This window comes from Podarcis cretensis (assembly GCF_951804945.1).
Source record: "Podarcis cretensis genome assembly, chromosome: 1".
Taxonomy (NCBI): Eukaryota; Metazoa; Chordata; class Lepidosauria; order Squamata; family Lacertidae; genus Podarcis; species Podarcis cretensis.
In genome coordinates, this window is record NC_137170.1 from 69,933,463 (window position 1) to 69,947,011 (window position 13,549).

Here is a 13,549-nt window from a genome sequence, read left to right on the forward strand (position 1 = left end):
ATTGGGTGTTGGGAATGGAAAAGAGTGAGCAGAGTATATGGTAAATTCCCAGGGAGGATGCATTGAATAATGGGGCCATCAAAAAGCTGCAGAAACATGGTTCTCAGCTATGATTACCTTTGCATTGGAAATGCAATGCAATATTAAATGAAAGCTCTTTGGCAAGGCAAACTAAAATAGTTCTCTGCTCCTCTTGGGCTTGCTATAAGTACCTGTTGGCTAGAATAGTATCCAGGAGGCTCTGACTTTTATCCTTGCTCAGAAAATCCAAACTCTGCACCCAACAAGCCAACATATGTGATATGAATGTATTTAAATGAATAGGAACATAGGAAGCTACCAGATACCAAATCAGACCATTGGTCCATAGTGCTCACCATTGTCCACATTGTCTGGCAAAGGTTTTCCAGGATGTTTTTTTTTTCCTGCATAATTTTTATTGTTTTTTAAATCATAACAAACAAGAAAGTAAAACAATTTACGCCTTGTTATCACAGATTTCTTTCTATAAGACTTCCTTCAGCTTCCCCTGAAATCATCCATACCCTAATTTAACAAATTCACACAAATCCTAGCTTATATTGACATTATTTTCTCTTTCCTTCTTTTTCTCTTTAGACAATATTCCAACCTTTTCACAGAGCTTTTTTAAACCCAACTAGCGTTATCTGACCTTCACTTATATTTTCCAGATATTCCACAAATTTCCCCCAGTCCTCAATGAACCTTTGGTCTTTTAAATATCTAATTTTCCCCGTCAATCTGTCCATCTCCGCGTATTCTAGTAGTTTTGCTCTCCATTCCTCAAGCGTCGGTATGTTCTGTTGTTTCCAATTTTGGGCCAATAGGACCCTTGCAGCCGTTGTTGCATATTGAAAGAATTTACTATCATTGTTCTTTATATCACTTCCTGCTAGGCCTAGCAGAAAAGCCTCCGGCTTTTTCCCAAAGTTATATCTTAATATACTTTTCATTTCATTATATACACTTTCCCAAAAGCCTTTGACCTTTCTGCAGTCCCACCACATGTGGAAGAAGGATCCCTCTTTTTCCCTGCATTTCCAGCATTTAATGCAAGTTTTATATATTTTTGCTAATTTTGCAGGTGTTATATACCAACGGTAAAACATCTTCATGAGGTTTTCCAGGATGTTTTAAGTAGGGCTCCTTCTTACCCTTTACAGGAGATACTCTGCTGCTGAGCTCTGGCTCTTGCAAATGAAGCAAAATTTGCTCTATGGCCTTTCTGTTTGCTAAGAATCCCACACTTGTATTGCAGATCCAGCACCAGTAGTATAATATCTAATCTCTCATGTAAATATGTGTTAGAGATTTAAAAAAAAAAAAATGTCGGGGAAGGGGGTGTCTGTTAGAAAAATGGATGTGTGTGTGTGTACTCCAACACTGTGGAAGGTAGAACACACAGCCTTCAGAGAACTTTGTTTTGTTTTAAACAAATGATCTTTATATAAAAAACAGACTATCATTTATGCTCTGCAATTAATAATAATAATAATAATTACATTTCCATACCACTTTATATTTTTAAGAAGCATTAAAACATCAAATAAAACAAACCTGAATAAAATATTACTGAATAAAGTCACATGTAAAGTATACATTCAAAGCAACATAATTAACAGGAAACTAAAATATTATCTTAGAAATCACAAATGCAGGGGGAGGGGCCAAAAAAAAAAAAAAGAAATCACAAATGCAGCCTAGGATACAAAGGTATATGGGTGGGTATAATCTTATTGCTGTGGGTTTGAGCCCCACGTTGGGAAAAGATTCCTTCATGGCAAGGGGTTAAGGGGGTTGCATAGATGTATATGAATGGGGTGTGGCTGTGGCTGTGGTCATTTCCAAGACTGTCATGTGCTCCACGGAAGGTTCCCCATGAAGGAATGCAGTTCTGGTGTTAACAGGCTTCCACACCTACACTCAAGTCCCCATATCATAGCATTTTTACTATGAACCATTGGCCTACCAAAATGTCTACACTGAAGAACAATATTAAACAAGATATCTTTTAAAAACATCAGCCCATTAAAATCAGTCCATTCTGCTTTAGTCCACTTGTGTATCTGTGTGTCAACATGACATTTTTAGAATAATTTTACCTATTTTCAAATGGCTGTTATTTGATCAGAAGCATTTTGATTGTGGGTGTCAATATTTACTGATTAAAAATATTGTCTCACTAAGACAACATATTTTGAAAAAACTGGATTATTTGTAGACTGGTGTTTCACAGAAAATGAGGCAAATGTTGAAGGCAGAAGCAACATATAAGAGAGTGACAAGGGTTTTAGCTCTGTTCTGTTCTAGTGTTTTAAAAACTAATATCAAAATGAGGAAGAATATAGAAATTTGATTGATATAGAAATTTGATTGAGTACCTGCTCTAAAGAAACACTCTCCTATAATCTGAAAAAAGAATGATATGTGTGGTGGGATAATGAGCTGCTTGTGCGTTGAAACTCGATCCCTCAGAGCTCACTCAGTGTAGTGAAACCCTGCCTTGAGAGGAGCCCTTGAACATGGCTCCCTCAGTCGCTGGTAGAATCTGACAGTGGGCGTTTGCGGAAGCGTTTCCAACATAAAAGCTGTTTCACAGACATGCGCCTCCTGGATTCCCTGCGTGACAGTTTCCGGCGGGGGGTGGGAGTCCTTAAGGGCTGTTCTGATACCTCCTCGCTGTTCTCACTGGAAGTATCCCAGAGCCTCCCCTCCGACTCCCTTTCCTTTGGAGCTCCCGCACTCCCCCTACTGGTTCCCTCTTCTCCTGAAGAAGAGGCTCTCCTATTCTCCTGAAGCCTTCTCACCACCTGTCCTTCCGATGGCAGTTCCCTGACAATATGCAAACAAGAACCATGCAGTATATGTATGTATGTTTGTATGTATTTGTACTTATTGATATTTTCAGTTAGGTGTAGACAAAGCTAGCAGATAGCTAGCAAAGAGATAATAAGCCATTGGAATACTGTAGCTATCATTAGCCCCTTCCCTTTCTTTTGGAGAGATCCTGCTACTCTTTTTCTTAACAGTGAGGGATAAAAGGCCACCTATGAAGTTGTAATCTGCCAGACATACTTATGCAAATGTTATCTGTTTCTTTGGCTATCATAGACAAACAGCTTAGGGATTTGTGTTCCTCCTCTCCCCCCTCAAGTCAAAGAATGCTCCTGTAACTTCAATAGTAGATTGTAGATAGAAAATGAGTTTATTAGGGTGGACGAAAAATGTTTTATGTAAGCTGGCCTGTAGTCTTTCCAATAACAAGGTTTCAGAAACCAGAGAACCATAAAATTAGCGGGAAAGCATAGAAGAGTGTCTAGTTCTGCCTTCATCTATAGACAAATTGTCTTCACTTAAACTATTTCAAACCAAAGCCTGTCCAATTTAGTTTTTAAAAAAGAAGGGGGAAGGAAATTATACAACTACCCTGGGTATCATATTTTATTATCACCCATTTTACTTAGAAAGAAGAAATTTTTGTATATTCAACCTTAACTTGCTTCTCCACGACTTATTTCTTTCTGTCCATCTTACAATGACCCTGCTACATCATTCTCCTCCTACTTTACAGCATCCTTTCAAATATTTTAAGCTGCTGTCATGTTTGCTCATAATATTCTGTCAAAGCTACATGCTCCCAGTTCCTTACAGCATATATCAGATATTACCTTTGTCCATCTTCTCTGAAATTTTGAGCCTCTTATATCTTTCTAAAAATGCATTATAAAATGGACATAATCCAGTCTAAAAAGGTAAAGGTACCCCTGCCCATACGGGCCAGTCTTGACAGACTCTGGGGTTGGTGCGCCCATCTCACTCAAGAGGCCAGGGGCCAGCGCTGTCCGGAGACACTTCCGGGTCACGTGGCCAGCGTGACAAAGCTGCATCTGGCGAGCCAGCGCAGCACACGGAAACGCCGTTTACCTTCCCGCCAGTAAGCGGTCCCTATTTATCTACTTGCACCCGGGGGTGCTTTCGAACTGCTAGGTTGGCAGGCGCTGGGACATAATCCAGTTTAGTGGAGGATTAAACTGTCTTCAGTAGACAAGTATACCTATTCTTACACACAGTATTTCTCTCCCCCCCACAAAATGGATTTTACTTCACACACTCCACAGTTGTTGGTTTCTATTTAGAGTGTGATTACCATAAGTAAAACCTCAGCTTTCCTTAATTATGAATTTATATGTAGTTTCATTTGTTTTCCCCCTCACACTTTTCATTCCAAGATAAGTAGTTTATAGCACATGTCACATTAAAAATTATATTGCGGCAATGTACGCTTCTTCCACTTAAACATTGGACAAATGTGTTTATTAGATTATTAAGATCAACTTTCCCAAATACACGTAAGAGTCTTGTATGTACAGAAGTAGGCTTCTATTGATATATTTCCAACTAGATGGGGATCTGTGACATAAATGGTGGCTGCACACAAGGGGCTGGTTTGTTGTTACTCTGTATGTTCCCTTATTCCCTTTGCATGTGAGGGGAGGAGTTATCAATCTTCCGTTTGTTTATAGGAATAAATAGAGTGGGGGTTTTTTTGCTGTGTCCTATCAGATTCTGATTTGATAAAGTGGCTTGTTCACAAAGTGGTTTGGACAAATGGCTGTTTGTTGAGCTCAGATGCAGCAACAAACTATAGTTTGCTGTTACATCTAAACTAGACTATGGCATCTACTTAAGCTAGCAGCTATGGGCATTATGAGCCTTGCTTTTTAAGAAAATGGCCACACTTAGAGCACAGAGTGGGACGTTTGGAAAGAATAAGATGTATGATTATTTGTTTGTTGGGTTTCTTTCTTTTTGCACTGTATATCACACATATTAGCTACAATCTTGCCCGCATGTTTTTTTTAGAAAGTCTAGCTGTCTAGAAAGCCCAAAGTGCATTTTAAGAATAATGAATGATTTACCCTTCTGAAGCATCGTATCTTCATTTTATAATGAACACACAGACACACACAGATACAGAATTTAGATGACCATATCTTGACTTAAGTAACTGAGATTTGCTCATACATGAATTCCCTGGCTCCTCCCTTCATGATGTGAACAATAAAGTCAGGAAGTTTCTAGTTAATAATAGTTTCAGGATTTGAAAGCATGATTTAATATCCTGGCTTGCTGCTAAGCTGGTAACCAGAGTTTCTCAGTTTAGCGAAAACAGGAAACAACAATCAGGTAGAGACTTCTGGTTTAATCACATCTCATGCAAAGGGAGAAGTAAAGATTCTGTATGTGTGCATAAAACACTCATATCTTGGCTTATTAAGAGGAGATTTGATTGTTGAAATCAGGCCACTCTGATTTATTGTCAGTTAACAAACCAGGATAATAAAACTTGCGGGGGGGGGGGGGAAACGCAGAGATGAAACGGGTGACATGTGTTTGGTCCCAAAACAAAGACTTGTATGTATATCCACACCCAAACATAATATTTCCTACTTTAGAATTATGGAGGGTGCCTGCCTACACACTCATGAAAGGTCAATATTTTCCCCACATGAACCTTCAATAAGTTCTTCTCTCCTTCATATAGATCAATAAAACTGAGTTTATTGAGGCTGTAAACTCCCAATTTCTTTGATCATATAATTTCTTCACACTGAGAACATTCTTGTTCTCAACCTTCAAGGAAGAATGTTAACATTTAAGTGACAAAAATTAATTTTGATGGTTTAATGTTTCTTCTTCTGGGTTCTACTTTATTAAAGACAATAAGAAATCAGCAAGCTATAATTAAATCTATCCTGCAGAAGTTTTAAATGGCCAAGAACTCATTATTACTCTGACCTTTTATCTTAGGAACCAGCCTGCACTTGTTTGATGCTTTCTATTTTTTCTCCTTTTAGAATAATGTGGTCTTTTTAATAATCTGAACGTTATACTTACAAATATTGCTTTTTATATGCCTATATTGACACATTGAGTCAAATTAAATTCCTGCTCCTTAGTTACTAGGGATAAAGCGTGTTCTCCTTCATGGAGAGCACGTGTTGCGGTGGGGGCCGCCAGGACACTCCAAAGTTGGGGGGGCGGGCTAATTGATCGTTGGCCACTGATGCGATTGGGGCTTCCCTTGTTGTTGGGAAGAAGTTAATGTTGCCATTTATTGATTGACAGCCAGAAATACTAAAACTCCTTGCACGAGGCTAGGGCTTTCTCTTTTCGCCCGTGCATCGGATTGCCCATCCCTCCCTCCCTAGAATAGGGTTGTTCGCTTTGTCCTTGCTATGTCTGTCATGGGGTCGTCTGCTTTGGAGCGGGGGCCTGGTAGGAATTTTGTCCATCTGGCTGATTGGCTGGGGCCATTTGGTTTTTGCCTACAGCGTAGCAAATCGTCACAACTTGTAAGGTTCGCGGTTAGGCATTGGTTTATGGTTTGGTTGGTTGAGGGGCATGGATTGGCTGTGCCTGCCCCTCTAATGCTGCTGCTGCAAAGGATTCCGCTAAAGGAATTGGGAGCTAACTATTGCTTGTCCACTCTGTCAAGGGGGCTCGGGCCATAGCAATGAGCTCCTGGTTGCATTTGGGGTGAGGGCAGGTTCCCTGCTCCGTCGCTACCCCCAAGTGTATTCCCCTATTCTGACTTTCGCATTGTGCGGAATGTCAGTCTGTCCCCCATGGTGGGGGCAGATAGTCACAACCAATGCCTACGCAACCACTCACAAATTTGTATTTTAATAAAGTTGTGGCCAAAATTATGCCAAAAATCTTAAACGAAAATTTCTGTGTGATGTGTGAGTTATTGGTGTGGACATGGGGACCTCGACATGCAAAAAGGTCAGTTAATTTTGATTCTCTCAGTTTCTCTTTTTCTTCCATGTTTCTGCAGCAATTTTCATATATATATATTTAAAAAAGCTCACCCTCAAAATTCATCAGCATTTTAATGCAAATTACTCCCAATTAACACACTTGTATGCAGTTTTAACTAATGTACACATTTTTGCAAGTGATTTCTCCCAATAGAATGCATTTTTGTATGTTATTTTAATGAATATATTCATTTTAATGCATGCTTTCTAATACATGCATTTGTAAGCGTTGCTTGATTGGATAAGTTGCATTGGAAAATTCAAATAAGTGCAAATTTCCAAGGATGTCTGTGTTTTGGTCCTCTTGTTGTTTTGGAAAGTGTCAATTAGTTAAATTCACCTTTAAATGCAAAATGAATTTAATTCCTTCACCATTTCTATTAGTTATTAAGCTATATGTGATCTGGTTATCTTATCTGATTCATGGAATGTTTTTCACGAGTATACAAATATTAAAATTAAACAAACCGACAATATAATATTCATGCAACTTTAAGCTCTTTGCAGAGAATTAAACATTAATAAAGGGAGTATTTACACAGCAGTAGTTGCTCTCCTATGGGCTTCATGGAATAGCATTGACAGTTTATGCAAGCATGTTGAACTGTTATAGAAGGAAGTATTTAAATCACAGTAATTTATCCCAAGTTTAAGTTATTGTAATGTAATGCTGATAGTTCCTTCAGTGCTCAACTAAAAAAAACCTGTAGATATGAAGAAATCATATATCCAGTGACACCTAATCCCTAGTACTCAGGTAATTTCACCAGCTTGTTAACTCACTGTACTTTGCCACCAATATAATGGAGGCATTCTATCATAAAGATTTGAAACATAGAGCTGCAATCGATTGCTGTGCTCTCTGTGTTTTGATGGCTATCAGTACTTTACTTCTGGTTCCAGACTGTAATTAATATGTTGGCCAAAGGAATGTCTGCGTTCCATGGGAGTTATTCCCAGCCTCTCAAGTAAATATGCATACGTCAATGTAACATATAATTGAGGGCCAAATTAGTTGGAATTCATGCAATTAGCAATTGCATGGTTTTTTTAAAAAAATAACTATATCTCCGTCTATATTATATGTGTCTGCCTATCTTATAAGTGCGTCATAATATTGATTTGAATTTGTGGGAACAATTGTGGAAAACAAATTTAAAATTCACTGCTAATTATGCTTTAAAAGAGAACTACTTTAAAAAGATTCATAGGTGGTGTTTGACACCAAGTAAACTAGCCAAAATGTTTAGAACAAAAAGTGACCTAAGTTGGAAGTGCAAAGAAACAGCCGGCACATTTTACCATTCATGGTGGTCTTGTAGAATAAAAGAATTTTGGGTGACAGTGTATAACAAACTTTAAAAAATGTTTAGAGGAACATTTTCCAAATACCCATGAGAAGAATGGCACCTTAAGATATTAGAATATAAAGAATTTGGCAGCATGACAAATAGATTAAGAAATAAAGATGCTAATAATTTAAAAGAGGACTGGACATTATATATAGATTATATGGAAAAATATTATAACAAGAAAATAATTGTAATCTGCTGACCAAAAATACTCAGTAGTAGAGGTTACAAGGAAGGATACTGTAAGGTGATGAAAACAACTTAGTAGAGTAAGAAAACATAACCGAAAAGATAGCAGATAGGAAACCAGGGAAACAGTGGGAGTAAAAGTTAAGGTTTATAAGAGTCAAATAAATTGGAGAAATAAGTTATATTCATATATAGATGTCTTAGGTAAAAGGTAAAGGTACCCCTGCCCGTACGGGCCAGTCTTGACAGACTCTGGTGTTGTGCGCCCATCTCACTTAAGAGGCCAGGGGCCAGCGCTGTCCGGAGACACTTCCGGGTCACGTGGCCAGCGTGACATCGCTGCTCTGGCAAGCCAGAGCCGCACACGGAAACGCAGTTTACTTTCCCGCTGGTAAGCGGTCCCTATTTATCTACTTGCACCCGGAGGTGCTTTCGAACTGCTAGGTTGGCAGGCGCTGGGACCGAGCAGCGGGAGCGCACCCCGCCGCAGGGATTCGAACTGCCGACCTTTCGATCGGCAAGTCCTAGGTGCTGAGGCTTTAACCCACAGCGCCACCTGCGTCCCATATAGATGTCTTATATTTATGTTATTTCTCTTTCTTATTATCCTATGTATGACTGTAACAGTATGCATTGATGACATGATAAAACAGAAAAGCAATTTTTTTAAAAAAGTGTGTTATATTAAAACTACTGAAGTTATTCATACATTATTAGCTAAATCAGAATTATAAAGAAAGATGTATTAAAGAATCAGCAGATAGCAAGAGCTATCTAGCAATTTATAAACATTTAGAAGAACCACCTTCTTTCTAAGAAACTTTATAAGAAATTTCTAAGAAGCATTTTTTAGTAAAGCACAAATGCCTTATATAAAGGTAAATAGCAGGGGAGAGGAACCCAATCCATATTTGGCCCTTGGGAATAGGGGGCCTTAACTCTTCTGTCCCTTGCTAAGGCTCCAGTTTGGATCATGGTCCCCACACATTCTTTTTGGGTTGGAATAAAAGCTCCCATTTGTGTTAATGAGAGCTTTTCTTCCAGTGCACAGAACAGCTCTTCCCAGCCCCGGTAGCACCCTTGCCTCAGTTCTGTTTACTTTTTCTTCCTCTTCTTTGGTGATCACTTGTAGCTGAGTAAGATTGTCTTCCATAAAATGGTTTTAACAATGAGTCCATAAGTGACTGTGGAGGCCAATTCTGGATCTACACGTCCTTCCATAAGTGGGGACATTGGTTTCCGGGCGGGAGTTGATCACGGTGTGGATTTGCCAAGCATGCCTTCCTCTTAGCATGTTTCTCCCTTGCATCCTGAGTTTGAGTGTCTTCAAAGCCCATGACACCTTTGGTAAAGGCTGTTCTCCAATTGGAGCACTCGCAGGCCAGTGTTTCCCAGTTGTCAGTGTTTATATCACATTTTTTTAGATTTGCCTTGAGACAGTCTTTAAACTTATTTTGTTGACCACCAGCATTACGCTTTCCATTTTTAAGTTCGGAATAGAGTAGTTGCTTTGGAAGACAATGATCAGACATCCGCACAACATGACCAGTCCAGCGAAGTTGATGTTGAAGAATCATTGCTTCAACACTGGTGATCTTTGCTTCTTCCAGTACACTGAAATTAGTTCGCCTGTCTTCCCAAGTGATGTGTAAAATTTTTCGGAGACACCATTGATGGAATCTTTCGAGGAGTTGGAGATGGCGTTTATAAGTGGTCCATGTTTCACAAGCATATAGTAAGGTTGGTAGTACAATAGCTTTGTAAACAAGCATTTTGGTTTCCCTGCGAATGTTCTGGTCCTCAAACACTCTGCACTTCAATCGGGAGAAAGCCGCACTCGCAGAGCTAAGACGATGCTGGATTTCGGCATCAATGTTGGCCCTTGTGGAAAGACAACTTCCTAGGTAGAAGAAGTGATCAACATTTTCTAATGTTACACCGTTGAGTTGGATTTGTGGTGCTGCAGAGGGGTTATTTTGTACATGTTGGTGCAACACTTTGGTTTTTTGGATGTTGAGTGATAGGCCAAGCTTTTCGTAAGCTTCTGCAAAGATATTTAGAATGGTTTGGAGGTTATCCTCTGAGTGTGTGTACACTACATTGTCATCAGCAAACTGAGTAGAAATCATATTATTTTTTAAAAGCAATCAACGCAATTGCTAATTTGCAAGAATGACTGACTTAGTTTTGCCTTGCGATTCTTGGCTGTACCCTTCTTCCTCCTTTTAAAAATGTATTGAGCTCTAACACTATGTTTTATAGAAAACAAGCTGATGAAATTGCCTTTCAAAATTGTATCTAGTTATTCCTCTGAAAGTCCTGCTTGCTATGGAGCACACTTGCCTCTACAAATATACCCGGAGGAAGGCAGGTGTCCTTGTGCTGGCATTGTCATTTCTCCACTTGAAGTGGCCTCACATGTCCAAACATCAACTATAGTTGGGACGGCATGCTCTCTACAAGTAGTTTGTGTATAATGGCAGCTCTCAATCCACCTCCAGGTCTGGATTGACTAGCTGCTCTGAAGGTGCAAGACCAAAGCTACAGGGGACAGCAGTCAGGTGCAGATGCCAAGAAATCAGTATCAAGTCCCAGCTGATAGCAGTTGGATAGATATTACAGGAGGTGAGAAGTGTGAGTCTTCCTCTGATTTTCTTCTAACCCCACTGCCCCACTCCTGCTTTGAGCTTTTGGCTGTCAAAAAGAGCCAAGAAGAGAAGCAAGGTTGAAGGTATGCAGACTTTTTTCCACAACGCACGCTGTCTGGGTAGCATCTACAGTTCCAAAACCATATCTAGGAACAAGTGCAACCCTTGTTTCTGTGTCTCAGAAAGGACATTTCCCTGGGAAACATGACACAATTGAATTACTGGATTTATAATAGTTTGATCATGCCCGAACTCCTTTGGAGGCTTCAGTGTGGGGAGGCAGATTTCTAAAGAAATGCAATGCATAATTCAATTTATTTGTGATGGAAATACATTTGAAAGCAGATTACCAAGGATAAATAATATGGAAGAATGATTCTTCATTATCTTAAGTGAGCTCCACGCTGTTTACTAAACTTCCATTATAAGGGGAGAAAACTGCAATGGTCCTCCTTTGTGACCATCCTCAGCAAATGTTGTCTACTTAGAAATGTTTTCTGAGAGAATTACCAAGCCCCTTTCTGTTTACTGCCTGCTGTGCTTGAAAGAGAACATTTGTAGCATACTTTTACCTGTGCTGTATGTAGTTTTCTGGTGACTATGACAACAGATGCTTCAGTTCCACATTCTTTTATTAATTCTAACCTAGCTTGACCACTAGACATGGGCTATGTTTTGTTTTAGATATTGATATGAACAAATTACCAACATTATTATGGAAGCTTTGCATGTACAGACCTATTATACAGATCCTTATTTTGGTGATGTCAAATGAAGTACGGGTGATCAACATGCTGCCTTTGATATTACATATGAACAAATGCCTTCAGTAAGGTGGGGGGGGATCGGTGATGCTTAAAATATATGTTGGTCTTGTATTATGGCTAAGTTGGAAAAATGAACTTTGTTTAAAGTGAACATACTTTCCCTTCAGATGTTCTGCACTTGACCCTTGATACTTTCTCCTATTTTGAAACGCTTTCTTACTTGATCTTCACTGACAATTACTTTCTAGATTAGTGGGTCCTAATTGGTGATCCACAGATCCCAGGGGGTCCACATAACCCACCAGGCAGTCCATGGCACATAATCCATCAACATTTTCTTTTGTCATCCCTAATATGGTAACTCATCAACTTCAAAGTAATTTCCAGAACCTTTAACTCTCTTCTATCAACAGTTAATCAATGTAAGCTTTAAAAACCGATAATTAAAATTAGCCATAATTCCAACATGTTAAGGGTGAGATAAACTGTGACACTAAAATGGATAAATTTATGAAATCTAAATTAAAGTACAGTGGTACCTCGGGTTACAGACGCTTCAGGTTACAGACGCTTCAGGTTACAGACTCCGCTAACCCAGAAATAGTACCTCGGGTTAAGAACTTTGCTTCAGGATGAGAACAGAAATTGCGCAGTGGCAGCGGGAGGCCCCATTAGCTAATGTGGTACCTCAGGTTAAGAACAGTTTCAGGTTAAGAACGGACCTTCAGAATGAATTAAGTTCTTAACCCGAGGTACTACTGTATGCGTATTTGGTATTATAGGGAAATGTGGGAAATAAATATTTCAAAAATTCATTCACAGTGTATACCACCAGTCTTCATGGAAACAATTTTCTCCTGTTCATATGAAATATCCTTGATTATTCAATATATCTAAGACCATTCCCGTGTCCCTCTATCAAATGTCAAAGAATACGCTCACTCAAGAAATTCAGTGGATAGATGTCTCTCCATATGTTGAACTGAATTTTTCTAGGTAGCAAATTCAGAAATTCCATGTAATTCCTAGCTAATGCAAATAATGAAAAATAAAGGCCATGACCAAGGACTGTATCAACCAGAAGGGATGAACTTATGGCTTCTACATTTCATTTGAGAAATTGACAGTGCATTCTTTTTCTTTGTTTCAAAGGTGCAAGAATCTCACATTTCCAGACAGTCTTCCTGAGGTCAGCATTGTTTTTATATTTGTGAATGAAGCTCTCTCAGTGATTCTGCGTTCCATTCATTCTGCTATCGACAGGACTCCTGCTCATTTGCTCAAAGAGATTATTTTAGTTGATGACAACAGTAATAATGGTGAGTAGCATGCACCAAAAGGATGAGGTCTTACCCTGTGTTCAGTTGCAATCGTTATGCTTGATTATAACATGGCCATTCTGTTTTGCACGAAAAACTCCCAGTGGCAAGAACAGAGAATCTGAGGATGGGCATCTTTTTGAAACATTTAAAGACTTTTCTACTCAAGCTTGCTTTGACCACTACATGGGAGGTGTCATAGGGAACACAAATAGTCAAACTCTTCTCTTTCCCAGTGCCTTTATACTTGCACCTGAAAGTATCGATTTTTTTGACATTTTGGTCATTTAAGAATTACCACAAGACTGTTTTGCCACCTGAGAACCTGCTTTACTCATTGAGAATTTACTTTGGTTTACACCTAGGATGAGAAACCTGTGGCCTTCTATATGTATGCTGTTGTACTCCAGCCCCCATCAGCCCCAGCCA

General features: G+C 39.1%; 1 protein-coding gene across 2 annotated transcripts in view; it reads left to right on the top strand.

Annotated features, from left to right (window-relative positions):
• GALNT18 (polypeptide N-acetylgalactosaminyltransferase 18) overlaps positions 1–13,549 on the top strand; it is a 372,255-nt gene that overhangs the window by 242,309 nt on the left and 116,397 nt on the right. For both annotated transcript variants that reach the window (XM_079966313.1, XM_079966312.1), the window contains exon 3: positions 12,954–13,120. In XM_079966313.1, the coding sequence (XP_079822439.1) occupies positions 12,954–13,120 (167 nt within the window). The remainder of the gene's footprint in view (positions 1–12,953; positions 13,121–13,549) is intronic.